Source organism: Amphiura filiformis, unplaced genomic scaffold (genome assembly GCF_039555335.1).
Source record: "Amphiura filiformis unplaced genomic scaffold, Afil_fr2py scaffold_595, whole genome shotgun sequence".
Taxonomy (NCBI): Eukaryota; Metazoa; Echinodermata; class Ophiuroidea; order Amphilepidida; family Amphiuridae; genus Amphiura; species Amphiura filiformis.
This window is the reverse complement of record NW_027306059.1, coordinates 44,266-71,942: the sequence shown is the minus strand read 5'-3', so window position 1 is coordinate 71,942 and position 27,677 is coordinate 44,266. Positions and strand designations below refer to the sequence as shown.

General features: G+C 39.8%; 1 protein-coding gene across 1 annotated transcript; it reads right to left on the bottom strand.

Annotated features, from left to right (window-relative positions):
- Window positions 1–1,497: 1,497 nt before the first annotated feature.
- Window positions 1,498–27,148, bottom strand: LOC140145721 (protein FAM228B-like). Its single transcript, XM_072167403.1, has 7 exons — window positions 26,897–27,148; window positions 10,409–10,585; window positions 6,903–6,980; window positions 5,744–5,938; window positions 4,356–4,524; window positions 3,598–3,742; window positions 1,498–1,900 (listed from the first exon to the last, which is right to left on the bottom strand). Exons 1-7 carry the CDS (start codon window positions 26,996–26,998, stop codon window positions 1,690–1,692), a joined length of 1,077 nt encoding a protein of 358 aa, XP_072023504.1. The 5' UTR covers window positions 26,999–27,148; the 3' UTR covers window positions 1,498–1,689.
- Window positions 27,149–27,677: the final 529 nt, after the last annotated feature.

The following is a 27,677-nucleotide window of genomic DNA, read 5'->3' as shown; positions in this document are numbered from 1 at the left end:
TGACAACATTTGATTGAATGGACTGCACTCCGCCATAACTACGGTGAAGGACACCGGCTCAAATCCTTTGTTTGGAGCCAATCGATAATTTCATGCAGGGCCTCTATACATGGTATAGTCAGTGGTATGGCTTTTGTGAATGGGGACATAATATGCTGTACTCTTAATTCAATTATGTCCCCATTCACAAAGCACATACCAGTACTGACTATAACGTTGGAGTGCCTCAAAACTCTGAACTTGTGAGTTTATAGTTACAAAGTAACTACCGTAAAAACTTGATAGTGAGCATATGTGACCATCCACCACGAAGTGGTAGTAAAGTTGGCCCTAGATCATTTTCTGTTTATTGCAGATTTTGAAAGAATGCACTAACAGCTTTACAATGACACCTCAATCAGCTTCATTGGACATCTAGAAGTGAAGTTATGGTTCACCAAAGGTCAAATTCCTTTATATTTTACATAGAAATCCAATACTGTTTTTGATTGTATCTCAAAATGGAAAATGCCGACTTTACGACCAGTTTGTGGTGGATGGGCACATATGTGCTTGCTTTCGAGCGCTTTTAAAACATGCAAACATGAAGAGCCCCCATCTACAAAAGTGTAAAGGGTTTTGAGCAAATCATCAATACACATAGTTACATACGAACAAGTAATCCTGCAAATGTGTGTCTCAATCCCATTAGCTTAGTTGGTAAAGCAGACTTTGGTACAATTTCATGTTTTCAAAAGCGCTCGATAGTATAAAGCACATGTGCTAACTATCGAGTTTTTACAGTATATCTCTACCATATTTTTAAAATATAATATCATTAACTGATATAACAGTTCAGCCTTGTCTTCATATTAATGCTTAAGGCCTACATTTTGGTTGGACCCAATGCAACCTTACCATTGCAAGACCTTATTGATGTAATGCATAGAATCAAGAGTCACTCTTACTAAAAATTGTGTTTCACTTGTTCAATTTTTTTGGTGTATAATTATAATAAATCGCAAATATCATAACAAAACTATGCAAGAATACAAAAATATGCCTAGTAGTTTCTTTCTGCATGCATAGTGTCAAGAAATGTGATAAAAATATACACATTTGTATCGAAGTATATCAAAATGAGACACTTTTGGGCAGGATCGTAAATGGAGAAATAGCAAAAAATCTGCCCAGGTGATTTTTTACACAATTTGGGTTTGTTGCAAATTTGTGATCTTAATAATGTTTAAAGTATTGTCTGATAGTTTCAGACCGGAATATAACTGACATCTTGTATTTTTTTCAGACATTTTTCAAGGTCATTCCTACTCTCAACATTGTCAATAATATTTCTAAAGGCCCGACCGATATCTCAATTTCCAATTTTATAATACCATAACTTACAAACTCACTATCTTCACTTAGGAATGTTTGATTTCATTGGGGAAAACGGCGTTGTGGAGCAAAATATCTCTATATTGAAGATATACAAAACACTCAAAATTGATAAACTGTCACATTTTGTTCATCAAATGATTGAATTCCTTGCTTTTGATTGCACATTAACTCTGCTATTTACATTATATTTTGTTCATTTTTAGTTGTTCTTTTAACTAAACAATAAATACATTGATTACATATAACATTTGCCATAAAAGTCATATAACATTTGACCTGCGAGGTCATTATTGCATTCAACCTTTGACCTGGCTATGTCACAAAAGCCAAGGACCTGTTTTCCATCGGGGGTGGAGCGACGACGACTTCATCCTTTGTGGTGAGAGAATCCATTTGTGCATCCAAGGAGGTGGAGTTAATATTGGTGGTGATGGCGTTGGAAGCTGATGTAGAGTCCGCGCTGAAACTCGGCCAATCTTTGAAGTCAAAATGACAATCGTTGAATACGCCTTTCATCCTTCTCCTGAAATGCAAAATAGTAGAAAAAATACAAATATTGTCATATAATATTGCTTCATACCTAAAAAACATGTACATTTTTGGAGGATAATTCATAACTTAATCTTGTATTAGGGGGGTCACACTATTTTGTAATCAATGCTTTATCTCCTTGGTTTAAAGCTTTTATGAAAGTGCTTACAAAACTAAACTTATAGAAATTTAAATGGTGAAAATCGGTCAAAGCGTTTTTAAGTTATTACAGTTTTAAGGTTCCCAAAAATGCCGATTTTCAGCCCAAATCGGTGAAAAACACCCAAATTTAACGAAGTGGCAACTTTGATATAGAATAAAAACTTAAATATGAGTTTCAAAGATCCAAATTCAGTATAATTATACTGTATCCATTAATATTAAAGAATTAAAATAATAACAGACATGATATATTATGCAGTTTTTGAAATAAAAGACCTGCAAAATGGCAAAAATCGAGGACCGTCGAAAAGTAGCATGCCATTGAGATATTCCCCATAGAAAACACACACGTTTTTACAGGCAAATTGATAAAAAACCACAATATTCAATTTGTTATAACTTCGAACGGTTTATCATAGAAAAAGAAAGTTATATCCAAAGAAAGCATTTTTATTCAATATCTAGAAATACCACCTAAGAAATTGATTGCATACTTTCCTCATTGTAGGGTAACTTGATTTTCCAAATGACCAAAATGAAAATTTCAATTTTGGTAGGATTTTCCAAATAGAAAACACACACGTTTTTATAGGGAAATCGACCAAAAAAGGTACCATTTTCAATTTGTTATAACTTTTGAGCCATTTATTGTAGAAATAAGAAAGTTATATCCCAGGAAAGCAATTGTATTCAATATTAGGAAAAAGCATGCAAGAAATTCATTGCATATGTTCCTCACTGTAGGGTAACTTGATTTCCCAACAACTAAACTAGAATTTTTTCTGCGGATATGACATTTCACCAAACAAAACACAACAGAAGCAAAAATGTGTCAAAAGCCATTGCAGAAAAAATACATTTCAAAACTTTCCATGACTGTAAAAAACAAGATTTAACATGTTTGTACATTGGTGAGTTAAAATAGGAAAGAAGAGTCATTTAGAATGAATAAAATCAGTAATTCTGATCAATTCAAAATCAGCACTTTTGGGCTCCGAGTCAAATTTCTGTGTTATCTTATTTAAATATGTAATGTTTCTTTCTGCCAAATTGCTTTCTTTCTTTTTTCTTCATGTGTTTTTTCCCTGCATCTCTCTCTTTCTTACTTGTTTTTCATGTTCTATTATTTTTAGCTTTTTTTGCTTCCTTTACTTGTCTTTTGCCTTTGTTCTCTATTTGTCTTTTTCTTTAATTGCTATGATCTCTCTTTTTCCTTCACATAACAAGAATATAATAGCAAGATTTAGCTGCACATTTTTGATGACATGCATGGGGAAAGAACCCATCTTGTCTTTTCATGGTCAGGTTTATTGGAAAACTAAATTTATACCCGAGCTCCTAATGAATTACATAATGTTGTTGTAGCTACAAATCAAACACATAATCTTAAGTTAAAATGAAGAAGCCATTACTTGTACACATGCACAAAAATGTGGCTAAATCTCTGTAATATAGGATACTTCCTAAGTCTCACTGACAAGCATGCAGACAAACATACAAACAAACAAACCCAACAATAAGACTTACCTGCTCATGTGCCTGACAGGACTCTCTATATCATGTAATGGCATAGCCAACCAGGTCTTACATTCTGTACCATGTCTTCCTAGAGGAACTAGCGGTAATGGCGGTAGTCTACTCTGCTCTACAGCTTTCTCTGATAATGATTGTCCTGTAATCAGGTAATGAAAACACCAATGTTACATTACTAATAAAATTCTAACTTTGCCTTAATAGAGTATATCATAGACTAATGACACATACATTGGAATATTTAATGCTTGCGCCTTCTAAGCATAGTTGAATTCAGCTAACGCCCACACAGCGTTTGGACCTGGTGACATCGCTTATCTCATCTGTCGACCCCCATAGGCAACATGCCTACCTTGTGCTGTATGAGTATAATATTATAGGTGCCAAAAGTGCTGCATTGATAAAGAAAAATGACTTTGTTGTCATCATTGTTACCTGCATCTGGCTATTGGCTTAATTGGTTTTATTCCACGATTTCCATTTGTGTTTCTGAAACCGAGGGATTAGCCTCTGGAACCCACCAGGGGCCCTAAGGGGGACCACTGGACCCCACACGTTAGACGCTACGCTCTATTGTCAGAAACAGGGTCGGTCTCTTTACATTTGCTACATCCGCCTACAAACACCAGTCCGTCCCTGAAAGGGGTTACCTAAATGACTCCATTTGGAATCTACATCCCTGTGTGGAAAATTAAGGTTACATCGTCCATAGGGGGTGTATGGATTTCAACAGGAATAGGCCAATATCTTACCTGTATAGCACCTAATGACCATCCTATCTTCATCATTTCTCTCTCTACGCTGAGCAATCAAGGGATCATTTAATGCTCCTGTAGTTGCTGTAATGGGTGCTGGTCTAGGTGCCACTAGGCTTAGAGGATCATATTCTTTCTCATCAAAAGTGTCTAGAAATACATAGCCCTGTGTGTTTCAAAATAAAGAAACTGTTAGGTTTATTTTGCACCCTGAAATACAAACTAGACCGCTGATTCTTCTGGTGGTTCAGTCAGCTCAAATAGCTATTTGCTATAGCTTCGATTTATTCCTATCATATTTTTCTCATCAAGAGTATCTAGCCTGTTTTACACTATGATTACTTATTAAATAAATAAGTATAACATTTTTCTAAGTAATGTGACAATAATTATAGTAAAATATTCTTATACGGTAAGTGAAGGAAATGCATTTTTTTAAAGTTAAGTTTAATTTGATAAATCTGCCAATTCTGTACCCAGGGGAGGCCACTCATGTATAAATGTTGTAAGTATCTACATGAATTGACTTTCAAAAGCACAGGTTCAAAAATGTCAAATTGACCCTAAACAAGGATTTTACACACAAAAAACATCCTTACCCATTCCCACTATACTGATTACCAAAGTGTCTAAAAACCCTAACAAGGATATGGCGTTACAAAGTCCTTTAAGATTGAGTTGGTTTAAAAATTGCTCTTAAGTCTCTACTGTATAGTATTATCATACATAGTCCACTGCCGGCAAGCAAGTTTTGAGAAGTTTGGAAATTTGATAACTTGGTAACAAAGGAGTTTAAGAGCTCTGGTAGCAATGTTTGGACAGTATTTTTTGTGGGACATGAGAGCACATCAGACATATCGAATTGCATTCAGAATACAAAGAATGTCCTTCTGATATCAAATAATTTTGATTTTTTTATTAAAAATTTGCAATATAATACACATTTTATGGCAAATATTTAATATTTAACAGTCCTTGATGTAAACTTTATATATAAATCTAATGATATGCACTTAAAGTGTAGCTGGGATGAAAAGCTGATGATCAATTGGGGAAAAAATCCATATCTTCAATATGAAAGGTCAAAATTTTCAATTGACCATCAGCTTTTCATCCCAGCTACATACACTTTTAGTACATCTCATTAGATTTATCAAGTTTACTTTGAGGACTGTTAAATATCAAAAATTCAAAAAATATCAAATTTATATCACGAATTTAAAAAAATCAAAATTATTTGATATCAGAAGGACATTCCTCATATTCAGAATGCAATTCGATAGGTGTGGTGTACTCTCAGCTCCTACAAAAAATACTGTGCATACGTAAATATCCGATCCCTTAAATCATTAGTTTTAATCATTTCTTTTTCCTGCATACCATACCTTTTTGTTTCTATGGTTTATGTAGTCATTAAAGAGTTCTCGTTTCTTGTGATCCACAGCTGCATAGTTGCCTTTCATTGCTCTATAAATCTTGTCTTGAATCGGTTCAAAGATTTGTTCGCTCCATTTCTTGTACAACATCTCCTTTTTGCGCTTATCTAGGAATGATTTATGGAGTAATTCGTTCTCAATATCCTGCAAAAAGATTCAAAAGATAACATGAAAATAATGTAGAAAATATTCATCTGAAGTAAATATTTTAATTCTCCCGTGGTCGGAACGGTGCGTATCACGTATATGAGCATAAACACACAGGCGATAAACAATCACGCCGATAGGCTGATCAACAGTCTTGGCAACAAGACTGTTTATCCATTGGTAGTTGGCGCGTATAAGGGGAGGAGATCACCGATCACCAGTGTGTGCCCCGACCAGTGTTCGAAATAAGCACTTATCCTCTTGTCCTCTTGTCCAAAAATCACTGGGGACAACCATATTGAGATATGTACTTATCCTCTGGACAACCACAATATTTTACCTCTTAAATATGACACATTTTGGGGACAACCAAATGTTTTGAGGACAAGTAGAATTTATGCTCTGGTTGTCCTCGGGACAACCTCTATATTTTCCTTATTTCGGACACTGGCCCCGACCACGGAAGAAATAAAAAATTAACTTTAATTAAAACCAGGAACTTGTATAAGGAACTGGGAGGCTCCATATGTTTTCTTTCAAACTCTCACTCTTTGCCACTTTATGTTACCAAATAAGTTTGTTTTGATTGAGGGTTTTTTTTGGTGCTTTTGTTTAATTAAAATTTTTATCAGAAAATATTGTCAGCATATTCGGGGGGATGGGGGGGGGGGGGTTGCTCACATGTAAGGTGGTACTGGTATGTGCGGTGGTCTAGGGTCCCTTCTTCCAGCTTCTTCTTCTGGCAGTTCCTTAAGACCCAAACTTGAATTTTTTTTTAAATCTCCAAAGCATATAATTTGAAAATGTCAGTTCATCAAGCCCCTATTTTGGCCGAAAATCAGTTCTTAGTTCCCAAAGTTTGGCGCTCCATGCCGCACACCCCTATTGACAAGCAAATACCGTCACTTCAAAGTTGAGTGCGCCCCCGGTTAAATGTAAATGAAGATAGACGTCTACTTACCCTAACAAATGAGTTTTCTCTATCTAATACTGCCATGTACATATTTTTGGTATTCTTTGATTCAGGGTCAGCCTTTTCCTGTAGAAGAAGATGTGAATGATAACTTGTTAAAATTATGGATTTTCTGTCTTTCCAGTTTATGATTAATCACTGGTTACATGTATGACACAGTATAGACATTTCAAGGACACACAGTTTAACATGTCTTTGAAAATTAAAACAATTAAGAAAATAATAAGGATAGTATCACATTTTATATGTATTAGGGTGGTTCTTATTTTTCAAAAGTCTAAAATACAATTTTCTCACCCCTTCAAATGGTGATCCTGGATGAAAAACTTATTCTCTGAAATTTTCAGAAATATTGAATATGATTTAGAGGTAGCTCACGAGCCCTCAATGTGGTCGCGAATTGACAGAATATTAGCCATCGGACATTTTTGAGCAAGTTTACAAAGGTGTATTTTCAAAATTAAGTGTTTCTTGATACTCAATCTTTGTAATTGCATTAACAATAACTAGTTTAATAATATTCTGCCAATTCGCGACCACATTGAGGGCTCGTGAGCTACCTCTAAAACATATTCAATATTTCTGAAAATTTCAGAGAATAAGTTTTTCATCCAGGATCACCATTTGAAGGGGAGAGAAAAATGTATTTCAGACTTTTGAAAAATAAGAACCACCCTAATATGTATCAATGGGGTGTGTTTTAAGGTAAATTTAAAAAAAAGTGTCTTTTAAAAGGAACAACTTGATGCAAGACACAAATTTTGATGCTTCATTGATGAGTTCAGATGCAATCTATACATGCGATATTTGCCATTTTTAAACTTTTTTTTGCATTGGGCAAAAAAAAAAGTTTGTTTTTGATGGCTTATTTTGTGCATTAGAATTTTTTTTCACTTGCAAAGAAAAAAAACCCAAAACCGAAAAAAAAAATCACAAAAAATAATATAAAACACGACTGGAGTAAACATTTACACATTACATAACAAACTAGCGTAGTGAAAAACTACTGGAGAAAACATCACACATTTTTTTAAATACCTTTTTTAATCTGCAGGTTGAGGGATCATAAATTCTTGAATGATTTTTTGTGTGTGTCGGAGAGACACACTGTAAACCCCCATTCCAATTTGCAGCAAAAAAGGGTTTTTTTATTTGATGACATGGAGTTTTTTGGACTTAAGGTAGAAACATCGGCTACGGTGTCATGCACAGATTTGGTTTAAAATGATACACCCCGGGGTCACGTTTTAGGCTACAAACTATGGGAACCATATCACATTCCCTCTAGGCTAGCAATAATTATTAGTAGAAAAAATTAGGGATTTGTCAAAAAATAAAGAAAAACATAAGAATTGTTTAAATTTTCATGAAACATAAAAAATCAGTGGAGTAAAGACTTATCTTCAATTGGTTATATATTTGAAATGGATACATAATTCTGATTTGAAATAGTGGCTATTTTCCTGCATGGGCCTATTATCCGATGCTCCTACCTTAAAAGCCTATTATACTAGCTTTAAATTGACACCCTACTTTATAAAAACCAATGTCTACTTTTGAAACTATGAACAAAACAGCAAAGATTTTCTTATTATCTTCTAAAGTATTTTTACTTTTGATGATTTACTTTTGATGTTCTCAAATCGAGAAAAATGGATATATCGCTTTTTGCATCTGAACCCTTCATTTTGTCAATGCCCATTTTGTCCCCTTCCTTCTCTGTGGTATATTGATTTCATTTGTTTGCCACACTAATAGAACCAGTAGCACCAGGTAGCACCCAGCAACAAAAGATAACTAACTATTAGCACCGTAATGGGAAACATGAACCAACATCTATTGAAGTTTGAGTAAACATCTAGGGATTCTTATGTACACAGAAATCAAATATACTTCTACAAAACAGATTGAGACCACACACACAATTTTGAAATGCTTCAGAATTCTGTCGGTCGGACATCCGGGCTATCTCTAGTCTCGGGCCCAAACTGCATGTGGCTCACGGTTTGTTGTGAACAACAGAAACCGGCTGTGAAGGAGGCTACATAGCGATGTTGCTGGAGTGGCATTCAATTTCGGAAAAAACAACACTTTCGACCATGGAATTTAATTTTAAGTTTGTCAGTATATAAGCGGTAAATCAAGTAAGTTTCTTTCACTCTGAAGACTTAGAGGCGGTTGTTTGATTCCACTGACTATTTGCGATCGAAATTTACATAACACCAATGACAGAAATCATCAACAAAAATCGAATCAGGGACTTGTTTTCACTCGAACATCATCAACCGGAAGTGACGTGCCACGGACCGACAGAATATCTTCTGAACTGAAATAAATGTTACTGATAGAGACTGGGACTTTTTTTTGCAATAATATTTGTAGAAATTCACCAGGTTTTTACATAAAGGAGCTGTGATTTGGTTCATATTTTGAATGATTATAATTCTTGGGAGTGTAGTTAGGAAAAGTTGCAAACAAGTTTTAACAAAATATATGTAACTTTTAAAATTTGAAACATCCAAAAACTGACAGGCATGTGAGCACTGAGGGGCTGAGCCCTGGGGGGGAGGGGGGGGGGGAAGAAATTTTTGGTGAGCCAAAAGGGGGGGGGGGCAAGCAATATTTGGCAAGCGAGAGGGGGCAAGCGATTTTTGGCACACATTCATGGGGCGCCTTTTTAATAAAAAAAAAAAAAAAGGCTTAGGAAAACAGTACGGAAACGCTTAAATATACGCCCGCATTATACATAGAGACCATTTAAGGTTTGCAAATTGGGATCCCAAAAATTTGGCATGTTCAAGGGGGGGGGCAAAGATTTTTTGTCGGGCCGAGAGGGGGTAAGCAATTATTGGCGAGCCGTTTGGAAATGTTACCCCCTCGGGGGGGGGGGGGGCTCATAATTATTGCAAAGCCCTGAACAATATAGCAAACTGGTCCAATCTTGACTAAAAAGGAAAGCTGGCAATTCTTTAAATCATGATGCACTGCAAGGCAACTACAGCAATCATATGGTTTGGGTAAAACAGGTAAAAGATACATGTACATGTATCCAACAGGGTCTTAGCCAGGATTTGGTAAACACCCATCATTTTCACCAAACTTTCCTGTCCCCAATATCACCTTGAAAACATTTTATAAGCCAGACCTCTGTACCTTCTAGGGGTTGAAGTCAGTTAAAATAGTAAGTGCTGTACATAGCCTTGATTCATTAGTCTGGTCTTGTTTTGAGTTCACAGAACTCATTCAAGCATTCTTTTTAGAATTGAGCATCTGCCAGAGGCATTAATCTTTGGGAAGAGCAATGCCCATCCAAAACGATGGGTGGATATGGGTCACTGGCTAATACTGGTGTCCAAATTTACACATTTGAAGGGGCATGGGGCAAAGGCAGGAAGACAATATGCTTAAAAATACATGTACTGCCTTTGGGTTCCTGTGACTACAATGTAGTACAAAGTGGAGAGACTCATCATCTATCTACATTTGTATCTTACCTGAATGCCTCTGACTGATTTATGGCAAAGCCAGTTTTGAATCTTTGGTGTTTGGTCTAGAGTTGATCGACTGCTTCCTGCAGATACTACTGTTGTATTTGATCGGTTTTTTGATGGACTTGTCCATGGTCGTCTTTCTGTTGGTGATGCAACTGTCCTTTGCCTTCTTCTTCCAGGCTGTTCAAGAGACAAAATAGTTTAAAATGCAAGTTAAAAAATGATTTTAAATTTTTAGTACAAAACATGGGAAGTCTTTTGAGAACAAACAATTCTATAATAAACCAAAAGGTATCTGGGTTCCAGCTCTCAGTCCTATAAAGGGTACATGCCACAAAATAGCTTTCCATAGACTTTACGTGCAAAATAGGGGTCACGTTTTAGGCTATAAGTCGAGTTACGTCTTACTTTAAAATATATATTTGATATCATCTTAATCAGAACAAAATTCTGCATAACATATCTGAAAATGACACCATATTTTAGGTCTACTTTTGAGAAAAATAGCGCTGTATAAAAAGACCCGATTTTCCCGTGTTTACGTCCGACTGCTAACCGTGTTTGACCTCGTGTGTTCATGCGCTCATCGTCGTAAACATCACTCAAATTTTCGCGTTTTCTGTTCAAATTAGTAGAGATCACATTCACAAGTTCTAGCAAAACACGATTTGCAACACTAAAATTGTTAATATTGTACGATTTTGCACATTTTTATGCAAAGTTGGGACTATAGTCGTGATAAACTTTTTACCGAAACCGCTTCACAGGCGGATTTAGTTGTATGCACCCTAAACCAGCCTGGTCACCATATCATGCAAGCCTCAAAATTCAAGGAGGCCATGGCTGAATTGCCCTCGAGACATCTAGGCCTTCAATTTCAAACCATTCTGAAATTCTGCAGCCTTTGCCATTAAAGCTTTGTGCCTTTTGCTCACTGGAAAAAGCCTACTGGTTTCTTCTATTAACCTATTTTAGCTGAAATGTTTTGCAATCGGGAAGGCTGCCCCTATATGACAGCAGCATGCATTGAATAGAGAGTTAATTATGAATTTTTTTTTTAAATTTTTAAACATAATTTAATGTGGTTGAAAGTATATACAATCAGATACCGGGTCCTGTAGAATAATATTTCTAATAATTGAAAGCTGAATGATTGAAGCATACATTCATTTCAAATTTATTATTGCAATTACTGTACTGTGCTTGTCATAACATCATAATTAAAAGTAAATTAAACTCAGCACCAGTAGTAATTCAATTGTATCTACAGTTTAATTAAAAGCACCATTTGAAGGTAGACCTATTATAGTGTGCGCTTGAATGTAGCCTATTAAGATTGTGATACTGATAACTGCTAAAGCCTCAATAGTCAATACAAGTCAACACCACAAGGGGGGTGTCATTTTCTTAGGAAGAGGTGGGTCATGAATATATATGGGCCTGGGGGGTAGTAATAGAATCTTTAAACCAAAAAGAGGGCAGTACGACAGCAACTTCGTGACCTCTTTTGTTCGACAGAAAATTTATACGGGTTGGTGAACACGGGTTACGTAACACAATGTTAAAATTTTAGCCGGCAAACGCTTTTTATCAAAATAGCTCCAGAAATGGAAGACACAGGTCGTATATTGCTCCATTTATGTACCCTGACCACAGATAAGATATCAAACATTTGTGTAAAGCAACAAATAACGTGTAAAAGTTGAATTAAATGGAAAAAAAGAAGCTTGAACATGTCCAAAGTAGCTCGGAAAATGAGAAAATTGCATGTCACGAACACAAAAATGTTCATATCATCAAGCAAGAAAAAGCGCCGGGATCAAAAATGGGTGTCATGTTATAGAATAACTAAAGTTAGCTTGCCTGAAAATTTCGTGATTTTTGGTTGGAGTATATTTCTAGTCGCATATTGAACATGTTGAAATGTTTATCTTTGTGCGTGACTACTGTCACGCCATATATTGTACGGCCGATGTTTTCCTGCAAAGAAACGTTCATTGTCAATTGTCCATTGTTGGTTATTTAACTTGAAAATAATACTCCCAACGTTCAAACAATTTTAAAAGTCAGCATAAAGGTTTGTGTTACATTATTTGGACGGTGTTAAGGGATCTAAAATGAGCGTTTATTATGTTTTCGACAGTATTTTTGTGGGACATGAGAGCACCTCAGACCTATCGAATTGCATTCTGAATACGAAGCATGTCTTTCTGATATCAAATAATTTTCATTTTTGAAAATCACAATATAATACAAATTTTATGACAAATTATAAAAATTTGATATTTTTCAAATTTTGATATATAACAGTACTCGAAGTAAATTATGGTCATTTTCACGGTAAAGGTTGTAACTTTGGATTTTTAACATTTTAATCCGTAGTTTTCCAATAAAGCCACAGAATTCCATGATTTTTGGCCACATAAGTCATCTAGTTAGCAGCTACCTTGGGTAGCATAATCAGCTTTGGGAGTTACTGCGTTCAGTTTTAGCAGGCTTAAATGTACTTAATATTGCCATTTTGAAAAACTATAAAAAACAGTAACATTTTTGTAAAACCCTGTGTTTTCTTCAGTTAGTTCATGGATAGTTTTTCTTATCCTGAAAGTACAGTCATATGTTCAGTAAACACTGCCACATTAGATTTAATTGTGAACGGCCCTGTATTTTTGAGAACCGGACTTCGATATTTGTCGTTTCGGAGGCTTCATTTTTCGTTAACAATTGTTAACAAACTTTGTGGGTGTAGCTTTGGTTCATAATTCTTGGTTATTTCTTCACTTCTTCTTGATTTATAACAGTTGTTATCTTAACTTGAAATGGGTAACAAAAATTAGCCGATTTGCAAGCTTTTAAAATTTTTATAAAATCTTGACTTCAAATAGCCGCTTTTCCGTTAACTTTTTGAAGCCTCCGAAACAAACTGTTCAGCAAGCTTGTGCAAATATAAATAAAAGAGCTCATCCAATCTATTTATCAAAATGTAGCAAAGTAGATCCTCAAGTCACATGTTTTTAAATCGTGGAGATATATATCACCGTTTGAAAATGGGACCCAATACAAACTTTCCGTTAACAATTGAAGCCTCCGAAACAAATGAAGCCTCCGAAACAACAGTAAACTTAATTATCATCTATGCATATCTAAATTGGTGTGTTTCATAATGATATCTGCATTGTAATTATTACTTGATATGTGCAGAATGTCATAAATTTTTTTAAAAAATTGACATTATGGTTAATGTTTGAAAAATATACTGATACCTTAAAAAGCCTGTTTCGGAGGCTTCACATGCAAAAAACACCATACTTAACAAATGGGTGAAAAAATTAATGTGTGATAAATCTACAATATCTGCCGCATAGAATCATTGATTCAATACACACAAGAAAATAACAGCTTAGATGATCCCAACACTGTTGTTTTCAAAAAACTACTTCTGCAATGTTTAACAATTGTTAACATGAAGCCTCGAAACAAAAAAAAAATGACTTGCTGTGATAATTTAATTTTTGTCACAACTGAAATTCAATACTTAGAAGCAAAGCATGAAAATTAGTAATTGTGATATTTTTACCTATTTTTTATGTCAACTTGTAGTAGTTAGCTAAATATTTTACTTTTATGATCACCTGTGTTGTTAACTGAAGCCTCCGAAACACAAATCGCTTGAATTGCCAATTCTAAAAATAACTCCAATTTCTGTGAAACTTGGCTGGGAGGTTCCTTTCATCAAGTAGTATTTGTACATGAAGTTAGACATTCAAATTATTTTAGGAACCCAATTAAAACTTAAAAAATATGTTTAAGGTTTGGAAATTTCCATTGTAAATGACACTTGATGTTAAAAATTTTCAAAACTGCAATTACAAACATAGCAAAACATGGTATAAAATAGTCCCAAACAGAAATGTTTGGTAGACTCATAACCGGTGCGATCTTACCTTTCCGATGTTGATTAAGATACTTCTTGCATCGATCCCGAGATGCGGAAAAACCAATAGTCATTTTGTCCCACATAAATGAATAAATAACAAAAACCCCGATCCCCGGTGGACTCACCCAAAAGGTGATGTCACACCATATGATCGTCCCTTATCCGACTTGGGATCCCCTACTCGGCCACACGCAATGCTTATCTTATCACTTGTTCCAACGCTAGAGTCTACCAAACATTTCTGTTTGGGACTAGACTCAGTACACCGGTCGATCTTACCGTTCCGATGTTGATTAAGATACTTCTTGCATCAACATCTGAAAGATCGATCTAGCAAGTAACCGACGGATGGAGGTACAAGATTGGTCAGCATCTGATCAGGGATCGGGAGGCGGAGTAACGATGGTTTTCGCGAGGTCAGAAAATATTTTCCCCCAACGGTCGGGAAACAAAGACCACGCGATCACAGACATAAACCTCCTTACTTAATAAGTTTGGTGGTTAAGAATAGCGACACTGGTTCTTACCATGCTGAGTATTCTGTATAGTCTGAAAACCTGGTACCCGTACACCACCGTATTATGATCGCCCGAACAATGTCCCGGTAAACCTCCGCCCGTCTCTGATTACTAACGTAAACGGAAGTATCGTAGAGAAGGGCGAAGGTGGCTGCCGGGACACCGCCTGCTAGATCTCCTCAAGGGACAGCCGAACGGTATACCCAAGATGATGAGATAGCTCGTGTCGAGTGGGTTGTGGTACGCGAAACCTTCGCGATCCCCCGGACCCCACCAACACCTGGACCAGCCATTGCGACAGCGGCTGGACCGAAAGGCTCTGTAAGGGTGATGAATGCGGTCGTGAGTCCCTCGCAAGGCTTGTGTTCGGAAGAAATAGTGCTGCAGCGCCTTATCGGACACCCCAGCCTATCTTTGGCTTCAGCCGAACCTTGCCCAACCCTGGGGATTGGAGAGGGGCGAATGTCGGTATGCACCGCGCCGTTCGTAGTCACGAGAACAGAGCGCCAAACAGTGTCGCTCCAGTGTTTGTGAACACGGAAGCTAACCTCGAGACCGTGTGCAACTCAGCACCGCCGTCCCGAAGCCAACGCCAAACCGGAAAGCCATCTTGAGAGTTACGTATTTAAGCGTCGCTTTTGACGGAAGGTCAAAAGGGTGACCCTTAAAGTAATCTAAGACTGTGTTGGGATCCCTTAGGAGGATCACTTTCCTTTTTGGTAGACACTCGTTGAACATACCGTCGAGGCGTAGACTAATAAGGTAACCATCGGCTATGATAGTCGACCCGTCTCGAAACCTCGGTGAATGGAGAGGACCGCTGACTTATAGCTGGCCCCAGTGGCCCGCTGAAGTCTTGCTTGGAACTTTTCTGTCAGAAACTTCGGGACTAGCAGCACAGAGGCTCTAGCGGAGAGCTATTTGTCTCATTGCACCAAGCGTAGTATGGAGCCAGACTCTGGCTATACGTGCGGAGGGTAGACTTCCGTCTAGCCCGGCGATGAGAAAAACAGCTTCTGATGAAAAGTATCCCTCCGCTGCGTGTTCCCTGGTAAGGGCCATGCAGCTAACTGCAGGTGCTCTAGTGATAGACTGGGTACCTCCGCTCCGGGCATCCGGAGTAGATCTGGTACCTCGGGAGTGCCAGCGGCCTTGCCGCTAGCAGAATGACAATGCAGTCTTCCCACCCGATCTTGGCCACCACCCTCATGAGTAGTGAGATCGGAGGGACTGCATAAGCTGTCATCCCTCCCCAGTCTATGGACAGAGCGTCCACGGTGAATGCTTGGGGGACCGCGACCCTTGAGCAGTACACCGGCAGTGGATGATTATGCGATGAGATGCGAACAGATCTTTCGAGGGGTGGTACATCCCTTGAAGATCGTCTGAGCGACTCTGCGAGCAAGGGACCATTCTGCTGGTCCCGACACCCTTCCTCGTGACAGATTGTGCGCGAGGATGCTGGTGACGCCAGCGATGTGTATCGCTCTCATCGTAATCTGCCTGAACTTGCACCACCCTATCAGGTGTCGTGCATGCAGGCTCAATCGTGGTGGCCCGGAGTCCCCTTGTCTGTTGGGGTAGGCTATAGGCCTGGCATTTTCGGGTAATTTTGTACCCGGGTACCCGCCGCAATTTTCGGGCGGGTAACCGGTACCAAATACAAAAAAAAAAAAAAAAATTTTTTTTTTTTTTTTTAAAAGTTTTTGATTTTTCGGTTTTATAGTGTCTCTGGACCTAGACCTAAATGCCAGGATCATTCATGGTTGACCTAAAAAAAAAAAAAAAAAAAAAAAAATTTCAAGATATTTTGTTATTTTTATATGAAAATTGATAATTTGTATTCATGTCATAGTCTATTAATGATTTCAAAATGTATTGAATTTGAATGCATTTTGAAATCATTAATAGACTATGACATGAATACAAATTATCAATTTTCATAAAAAATAACAAAAATATATCTTGAAATTTTTTTTTTTTTTTTTTTTTAGGTCAACCATGAATGATCCTAGCATTTAGGTCTAGGTCCAGGGACACTAAAAACTGAAAAATTAAAATTAAAAAAAAAAAAAAAAAAAAATTTTTTTTTTTTTTTTTTTGAATTTCAGGTACCCGGGAGGGTATTTCCTACCCGGGTAATGTAATCTCGGGCGGGTACCCGTTTACCCGACCGAAAATGCCAGCCTTAGTAGGCTACCACGGTTGTGTTATCCGTCAGGACAACGGTATGTGATTCCACGATCACCTCCTCGTAAGCGAGGAGGTTGATGTGAAACTCTGTCTCTATGGCCCCATAGGCCGAGACGGAGTCTCCGTGGATGTGGACCCCCAGCCCCGTTTTGGCGCTATGGTCGTCACTACGTGACATACCGGGGTGCAGGAAACCTGACACCCTGGGTCAAATTGGGCTGATGGGTCCACCACCAGAGTTCTCTCATGCGATCTCCGACAACGGAACCGCGAGGGATATTGGGTGACGACTGGGCCTGCAAGTAGGCTAGAAGGTGTAGTTGGGTAAGCCCTAACGTAGAAACGGCAGTACAGTGCACGAGGTCTACCATACTGGCCATTAGGCCTACCACCTTCATCCATGCCACAGCGGGTTTTGCCCGAGACTCAGCCAAGAGTCAGGCACACCGCACCATGTTCGTCACCCGCTCGGGTGAGAGCACCGCGAACCCCTCCGTGAGGGTGATCTGGGCCCCTACAAATAGTGGTGTCTGCGTCGGGACCACGCTGGACTTTTTTGAGCTGATCAAAAATCCAGGGTCCCGCACCCTCGGACTATCAACCCCATGAGACCCGTAGTCTTCAGTGGAGTGCGTCCGTATATGAGCCAAACGTCCAGGTAGCAACTGATGTTGACACCCCTGTGCTTCAGGTACGCTGCCACCGCTCTGACCAAGAGTGTTAAACACCCTGGGAGAGATGGACAGGCGGATGGCGGTATCAAAACTGGTAATTTTGATCCTGTACCTAGAAGCGCAGATGCCTCCGATCTTGAGAGGCGATTGGCATATATGCAGATAGGCGTCCGAGAGATCTAGCGATGCTGTTCCCATGCCCCTGATGGGGCAGGCTAGCACCGAGGCGAGAGTCCCCATTCTGAACCTCTTGGGCCTGAAGAACGTGTTCAACAGCCTGCGGTTCCGGATGGGGCTCCCGTCGCCAGTCTTCCTTGGAGCCAATGGCTCCAAGATCACCCGTAGAACGGGGGTAGACCGGGACAATCGCCCGCTTCGTGAGAAGCTGTGTGATCCCTGTCAGTAGTGCCCGGCGCTGGGGGCCGTCTGGCGGCACTACTGTGGACCTCTGAAATGTGCAGACGAATGTGGGGCGACTGGGTTGCCAGTCTGTAACCCCCACTCACCACTGACCATACCCAGGCGCTCAAAGAGATGGTTTCCCACCTCTGGGTGAAAGCCATAAGCGGTCGAATCCACTGGGAGATCCCCTGTGGAAAAACCGCTGAGCCCCCAGGAATGCTCTGCCTAGCTTCCCTTGGAAGAGCGCTTGCTCTTCTTCGGGCTTGCCAGCTGTTCCTGTGCTACCCTTGCGCCTCCCAGAAATGGGTGCTGCAGAGGTAGTGGGCTCGGGTACAGCTGGTGGTGCACGGCCTGCTGAAGTCGGAGCTCCTACCCATGGTAAGGGCAGTTTCCGACCTCTTCAGAGTGCTCCCGTTGGTAGCTTCTTTGCACGGTCCTCCACCGTGGCGCAGAAGCATCCAAAGAAAAAGGACCCTGCCTTTCCATCGCGGCGAGCGATTGGAGTGGCAGGCCCCTCCCCAGCGCTGAGTGGACACCCTATGGGCTAGGCCCATGGAGCTCTCATTGAGGCTAGCTGTTAGCACCGCTAATAGGCTCACCTCGCGGAAGAGCTCAGATGTTGTCTGAGCGTGATACGCTTGACGACATCTGGGTCCCTCTCGGATCCCCTCAGGTAGGTCCCGTGGTCCTCCCGCGTTACACGCAGAGGAAGCGTGCAAGCACGCGGCGTCATAGCTCTACTGAGCTCGACAGCCCTACGATATCTACCCGTGCGGTTTGCCGGGAATGAGAGTGCAGGCGTCCCCTGTGAGGAAGCAGCAGCTGAGCATCCTACTGAAAGGATCCCCTGGTCCTCCTCCATGGACTCCCCCTAGGGGGTGTCCGGAGGAAGATCAGTGCTGTTGCTCCCCTCATGCGGGGCAGCGGGGAAGGAGATTGTAGTGATGTCACTACGGACTCAGCTTCCGACTCCTTTCCCTCGCCCACAGTATCCGTATCATGCTCCGATGATGACGGTAACTGAGGACGGGCATCTGAAAGCGGGTAAGAAGGCATAACCACTGTGTGGCTCGCCGACTACCTGCCAGCAGAAGAGGGAGTACTCCCGCAAGACCCTGAGGTATCCGCCATGGCACCACTGGGTCCGCATGCTCTCGCAGCCGTCGTCCTAGCGCTAGCAGCACGGGCCTACCCTGATCAAGATCTGGGTTAGCCCCATGCCGGCTGGCCTGGTCAACAGCTGATGTTGGTACTGCGTGGCCATCGCTGGCGACACTTGCCACGGTGCTGGGCCGTGGAAGAAACACCCTGCGGCGGGTACCACGGGCATACCCAGCCGGCAGCTGACCCTGAAAGGATCCGCCACCAGGGTAACCCCATGGTACTGCAGTACCAGCACCGCCTCCCCTTGTTGCCACAGAGACTGTGGCGACTAAAGCGAGTGCTGCGCGTACCGGTGCGGTATCAGCGTGGGTACCCGTGAGGGTTCCCAACTGTGGACCGCTGTACCCTCGCCACACTGCGTTCCCTGTTTGGGGATCAAGCTGTGTGCTGGCGTGGTACCGGCGCGGTACTAGCATGGGTACCCGTGAGGGTTCCCGGTTGTGTACCGCTGTATCGTGGTTCCAGCGTAGGTGCCCGTGAGGGCTCCGGCTGTGTACCACTGTACCCATGCCTCACTGCGTTCCCCGCAAGGGGATCAAGCCGTGTGTATGGGTACCCGCTATACCGGCTGTCCCTTGGCTAGAGGGAGCTTGCCTAGTACCACGGGTAGCTGAGCGTGCATACCCCGATCAATCACCTCGCCACCTGAATAGGCAGCGTCAATCAATGGAGCTATGCCCTGTTGATTTGACAGTGATCGATCAAGAGAGGGTAATTGACCCATTGACGGTAATGGATCACCCACGCTCCGCTGGCTCTCGAGGACATAAGTGGGTTGTTGATCAGCTAGGCTGTTCAAGCTACTTACTGTACCCTCTAGAGCTTCGCCCAAGGTCGCTGTGTGTGGCGGACCACTCACGGCAGCTATGGGCGGGTGCATAGCGGCTACCACTGAAGTCAAGCCGTGGCTCGCCTTTGTAGCTGCCACCGAATGCACCTGGGTCGCTGTCCCGTGAGAGACTGCGAGCCCAACCCCTGAATAATCGCCAGCCAGTCCCTGTGGACAGCCAGCAGCTATTCTAGGGCCCAGGGTATCACTCGGCGGTCCCGCCATGGAACTGCCGTGTGACAACCCCAGTTGGTTCTGCTAAGACTACACCCACAGCGTTAGCCAGCGGTATCGTCTCTGCTGAACCCATGCATGCTAGGGTTCAACCCAGGCAAGCCCGGGTACCCTTGCATGCTGCCCGTCGCTGGCTACTACTGTGGCTGTTTGAGCCCGTGATATGCCTGCAACAGGCGGGTGTCCTCCTGCTAAAAACCCGTGAGGATTTTCGCTAGAGGACTGGTATCCTCCTGCTACAAAACCCGCTAGGGTTTTCGCTGGTGGTTACCGCTCTGCTGCCTGCTACTTTGCTCCGGCGTATAGTCAGTGCTTTACGCTGGCTGCTGAGCCTTTGGGCCGCTAGCAGTCCCGAAGGAACCGCCTGCTTGTCCGGGGACCGGAGCCCCTTAAGCAGACCTGCCATGACCCATAGGGGCTGTCACAGCAGAATCTACCGTGTCGACTGGTATCCTCCTGCTGCAAAACCCGCTAGGGTTTTCGCTGGTGGTTACCGCTCTGCTGCCTGCTACTTTGCTCCGACGTATAGTCAGTGCTTTCGCTGGCTGCTGAGCCTTTGGACGCGCTAGCAGTCCCTGAAGGAACCGCCTGCTTGTCCGGGGACCGGAGCCCCCTTAAGCAGACCTGCCATGACCCATAGGGGCTGTCACAGCAGAATCCACCGTCTCGACCTTACCAGTGCCCTTGGTAGATTTCTTCTTCGTCTTATGGCGATGGCGACGGAGCCTATCCCAATCGTCAAGCTGGAACTCGGAGAGTCCTAAGCAAAAGAAAGACATCTAGAAGATCGTGAGCACTCCCTGTGGGTGAAACAGAGCGGGTGTGGGTCCCGCTCCGTCACCAGGGAAGGGCAAGCCCGACAGGGCCGAGGCGAAGCGAGGAGAAAAGGGAGGGGGGCACTACCCCCCCCTCCCCAACACGCGACTCAAGCCCAGTAAGCAAACCTGAGCACGGAGGCTGGTCGCTAACGTTAGTGGTAAAGTAAGGACTGGCTAACTTTATTACTAAAATGTCAGACGGGTCCCTACCAATCCCCACCGTATGAATATCTGATTAACTCGTCTTTATTGGACGGTAATGAAGACATAACGATAGAGTAATCACCCTAACATAGCAACAATAAGCTACCGTACATGAAATACAATGTGTATGTACAAACATCTATTGTAACTTACAGGCTGCAATGGTTGTTTTACGTGGGAAACAAAATGAATGGCGTCAACGAGCGGCCATTTTGAATTGCTCGTGTGTCCCGTATACAAACGGAGGCACGATATGTAGCTAAGTTTTGGATCGTTTTTTGTCACTTTTTCGCCAGAAAATGCCGTCAAAACTATCCTCAGCCGAACAATACCGGTTTGGTTTTACCTAAGGTGTGAAACTACAACCGTATATCTCGCCTTGGTCGAGAAATTGATACACAGTGCTATGAACAATCGATAGGCACGTCTGTGTCAGTCGGAGACCAAGGAGGATAAGGGACGATCATATGGTGTGACGTCACCTTTTGGGTGAGTCCACCGGGGATCGGGGGTTTTGTTATTTATTCATTTATGTGGGACAAAATGACTATTGGTTTTCCGCATCTCGGGATCGATGCAAGAAGTATCTTAATCAACATCGGAAGCGGTAAGATCGACCGGTGTACTGAGTCTTTAACTTATATCTGTTGACTTACTTTGGAATGGAATTTCACATGTATTCCAGCTTTCATGTCAAAATTTTCTGAGGTTATGTAAAATTCATTTTTTCATAAAAAAAAACCAAAATGTTATGCAAATGTCAAATTTTTATTAGAAATCAAAAGGTTTAAGGGGTACTACACCCTTGTGGTAAATTTAGAAGGCTATTTTGCATTTTCTCAAAAATAATAACACACTGGTAACAAAAGTTATGTATATTATTGGGGCAAGGGATCCAATTACTACGCTGAAATTTCAGTGACTCAAGACAAGCGGTTCAGTATATATGATAGGAAATGAGGTACATCCTAGCGGTACCTTATTTCTTATCATAAATAACGAGCCGCTTGTCTTGGGTCACTGAAATTCCAGTGTAGTAATTGGATTCCTTGCCCCAATATTATACGCAACTTTTGTGACCAGTGTATTATTAGTTTTGAGAAAAATGCAAAAATAGACACAAATTTATCGAGAATGTAGTACCCCTAAGCCTTGAAACATTATTTTACTTGAATTTAAGTTGCTTCTATGCATGATTTCAGTAAACAGAAACATATTTAAGTGGTTTGAAATTTTGACCCTAAAAATCAAAAGTTACACCCTTTACCGTGAAAATGACCTTATATAAATGACATATTCTTAAAGTGTATGTAGCAGTGAGGAAAAGCCGACGGTCAATTGAAAATGTTGACCTTTAATATAGAAGATATGGATTTTTTTCCAAAAAGACCTAATTTTGTTGGTGTTTTGGGAAAAAAAATCCATATCTTCAATACGAAAGGTCAAAATTTTCAATTGATCGTCGGCTTTTCATTCCACCTACATACACTTTAAGTATAAATCATCAGATTTATAAAGTTTACTTCAAGTACTGTTAAATATCAAAAATATCAATTTTTAATGATTTGCCATAACATGTGTATTAAATTGCGAATTTCAAAAAATCAAAATTATTTGATATCAGAATGACATTCTTCGTATTAAGAATGCAATTCGATATGTCTGATGTGCTCTAATGTCCCACAATAAATACTGTCAATTGTCCATTGTTGGTTATTTAACTTGAAAATAATACTCCCAACGTTCAAACAATTTTAAAAGTCAGCATAAAGGTTTGTGTTACATTATTTGGACGGTGTTAAGGGATCTAAAATGAGCGTTTATTGCGCTTTTACGACAGTATTTTTTGTGGGACATGAGAGCACCTCAGACCTATCGAATTGCATTCTGAATACTGGCATGTCTTTCTGATATCAAATAATTTTCATTTTTGAAAATCACAATATAAATACGGTAATACAAATTTTATGACAAATTATAAAAATTTGATATTTTTCAAATTTTTGATATATACTCGAAGTAAATTGTATAAATCTAATGACATATTCTTAAAGTGTATGTAGCAGTGAGGAAAACCGACGGTCAATTGAAAATGTTGACCTTTCATATTGAAGATATGGATTTTTTTCCCCAAAAGACCTAATTTTTTTTGGTGTTTTGGGAAAAAAAATCCATATCTTCAATGCGAAAGGTCAAGATTTGCGATTGATGGTCGGCTTTTCATCCCACCTACATACACTTTAAGTATAAATCATCAGATTTATAAAGTTTACTTCAAGTACTGTTAAATATCAAAAATATCAATTTTTAATGATTTGCCATAAAATGTGTATCCCATTAAATTGCGAATTTCAAAAAATCAAAATTATTTGATATCAGAATGACATTCTTCGTATTCAGAATGCAATTCGATATGTCTGATGTGCTCTAATGTCCCACAATAAATACTGTCCAAACGTTCATACCCCAGCCCTTAATTCATTCCAGAAATAGAATCACGAGTGAGCCACTGAGTGGGTATAACATTGCTATTATTGTCACCGAATTAATCATATCTCTGGTATGGCTTAGTGGTAAATACATGCATTTGGAAGTTCGATCTTGGTTCGAACCCCGCAAGCACCTCTCTTTGATTTTTGATTTGATTTAAAATGATTTTAACTCATATTTTTAAATCCTAGTTTTCATATTTTTAATAAAGCCATGATATACGATTTCGGGCAAATTTGAAGTTTTGTTATTTCAAAAATTATAACAATATTTATAATTAGTAAATAACTGTCAGGAAGGTTTTCACGTTATGATTCCAATTAGGTGTAATCCGAGGTGTAAGTTGGACATTGTGTAAAATTACAAATATGCCAAAATATTAGGTTTGAAATTGCGTGCATCTCATGATTGTATTGCATAAAAGCTCATAAAATATGCTGCCGATAGGGAGGGTCTAGTCCAATTAAAAATTGTGAAAATCTGTGTTGGCGTTCCTTTATTTGATAGGCCTATATATATTCTTTGACAAAGTCAAAAATAAAACATGTTTCACGTCCGGGTTTTCGAAAAAAAGGAGGAAGAGGGGGCTTCTAATTTTCTATTTTTTATGGCAAAATTGGTGTAAATACCCATACCACTGTTTGTCAGGGGGTCAAACCCCCACCCTTTTTATTTTTCCGCCACGCTTTTTAGGTATACACCCTTTTTTTTTTTTTTTTAACCCCCACCCTTTTGTGACCAAAGCTTTCAACATTGTAGTTGTCAAATTCTGAAGCTTCGTCGCTACCGCAATTACCGTACATACCAACATAGTCACTTCCGGGTTCTCACAATCTGCACCCGCCATTGTCCATTTCAGAGTCCGAATTGATGCAGAATTTATCCTCATCTAACAAACACTCATGATTTTATTCATTATCTGAAACATTTGCAACATTATATTGGCACAATTACTCGCCCCAAAAGGTCCCTGAACGAACTGTGCGTCGCTTTTTTCGAAGCCATTTTCAACATCAATTTCGTTTTATTCATCAGATGACAACAACACGCGTGAACTTCTGCACATGGCTGATATCCTGAATCGGTTCCGAATTTCCGATAAATCAGTCTCTACACAGGCGCTGTGGTTCCGATCGCCCCACTTCTAGTGTGCAGCGGCGGGCCAAAGCAACTGGTGACGAGGCTGAAAATTATATTCATTCATAAAATTCACGGTAACTTGATTCTACTATGGGTGACATCGTATGAATCGAAAACATCAACAAATTAATTTATGACATTTTCTTTCGAGATTTATGAAGAAAATATGAATGTTTTTCAACGGATCATCAAATTACTTTATTATATTATATTTTTTTCAATTGGTATCGTAACCCACACGCTTTATATATTGCTCCCACGCTTTTTAGAATCCCACTCTTTATACAGCAAAATTTTAACCCCACCCTTTTTACAGATTTTCAGAATTCCCAACCCCCACGCTGTAGAAAGCGTGTCGGACAAACAGTGCATACTCAGAGCTGTTTTAGCTTATACCGGGTAATGACTAGAAAAAGGAGGCTCAGGCCTTTTTTTATTTGTTGTTCTGGGAGTTACACCCCCTCTAATGATCACAAAACCTTCCTAAAATATTTCTTTTATCTTAACAAGGCTATAGAAAGCATCCCAACTTCCTAGACATATTTTTTGAAAAGTTATAGCTGAATTTCAAAAAATAAAAATATATTTGAGGAAACCTCAAAAAAGGAAGCGGGAGGGGACGTGAAACATGTTAATTTTTTTATTTGGCCTTACTTAAGTTTGACATGCTTTATTTGATTATTTCATATTGAAAGCTACTGAACTTAAATGCATTTTTTAAAAAAAGATATGAACTCGAATGTAGGATTAGGCCTAAATATGAAATACTTATAGCAACAAGAAATAAATCATGAAAAAAGTGGGCCTTCAAGCTGACATTCATTAGGCCTATAGATATTATTAAAGACAAAAGGGAGAGAAATAAAGAAAGAAAACGAACTGAAAAATTCAAAGAATAACATGGGAATCGAACTCTCAACCTTTCGCACTGCAGACCTTCGCTCTGTCCACAAAGGGTATTAGAAAGTAATTCTTGGGCGATCTTTTCTTTTAGACCACCCGAGCTATATAAGGTTAAAATTACGAATTTATCAAATTAAACTTTCGCATCAAGGTTAAGCATGTTTTTTGCTATACAAACATACCTTTCATTTCGTCGAACAAGCTTTATTTTGTTCCAAAATCCATGTTTTTATCGCAATTTTTGACGTAAAAGAGCTGAATGCAAAACCGGTGATGAAAACTCCACAACTTTCGCGTAGCACGAGCGCTTGATGTACGCTCGTTTTGACTGTGATTTACGCTCGCGTATCAAGCATTTTCAAGCGCGTTTGACAGTTTTTTACTGCGTGGCGCAATTCTGCATTTATTCAAGATGGCGAATTTCTCGAAAAACGTGATGTATTTTTCTTTTAAAAATTCCCTCATTTCACAAATTCTTTGCCACTTTCCACTCATCTGATTATCTTTTTATGTGACGGAAGTGATGCTGATTTTATGAAGGTAAGTTTCTTGCTTTTTGAGACAAAAACTTCCTAGCAGAATAGCCGTTTTCACTTATTTTCAAAAAGTTGTTTTAACCTTGTTTTTTACCCCATAATTTCCCTCATTTATCGAAGCCCTGCCCTCCTTCCAATACATTAAACCTTGACTTCAAAGTGTTTGGGAACTGTTTAACCTTGATGCAAAAGTAAACCTTGATGCAAAAGTAATAATTTAGTCCCCTTATATTAGGCTTATATAGCGAGGGTGGTCTAAAGGAAAAGATCGCCAATTCTTGGCTAGGAATCATGGGAAACTATACTTTAACTATAGTTTTATTATCATTTATCGACATGATTTTTATGAAAATGTGCAAGTTGAGTTACTACATGTAAGTCATTGTTAAGTTGAAATGCATTCAATGCAATGCATGCATGAACATGATGAATGATTGATTGATACTCACAGAAGAATGGATCCTTTCTGGTGTCACATTTGCCAGTAGTTCTTCTCGTAATGATGGAGCATGGACTTTTATTCCACCACTATATCCGTTTCTTGTCATCATTTTCCGTTTCCTGAGTGTAACTATAGAACACCTGTCGCAATACAGTCGAGTATTACGACGGATCTTCACTTATAATTTATTATCGATCTGTTTCTCCCATACATTTTGTGTACACAAGGAAGTGACGAGCAACACATTAGTTTATACGATGTGTTCCTCCGCTTTGAGCCGCATTGGAATTCATACGCGCCCATTTTTGTAAGTTTTCTGTTAATTTTGAAGCAAAATAAATGAGTTATTTATGATTAATATGATATTTGTTGTACATCCAAATAGTTGCAAACAACATTCTGTTATTATGTGGCATATGAATTGAGATTTTATGGAGAACTATATTTTTATTTTCTGTGTCGTCTCTGTGGAGATGACCTTTGAACTTTTGACCCGACCTCTTCCACCTGTCATGCCTTGTCGGCTGCTGCTGCTGCATACAAGTTGTTAGAAAAAAAAGTTATTTCCTTTCAATATTCCATTGATTCTACTTGTTTGGAAAAAAACTTGCGACCTAAAGGATAGCGTGTTTTACAGTATAGAGGATCAATTCATCGTTCTCTAGGTTTGTATGCTTTTTTTAAAAGTATTTTCAAATTTCATTTTCACTTTCAGTTCAAAGTTGTACTTTCATGATTTATTTTTTATTTAAGCTTACCTGTTACTGTCAGTGTAAAAAAATTTCTGC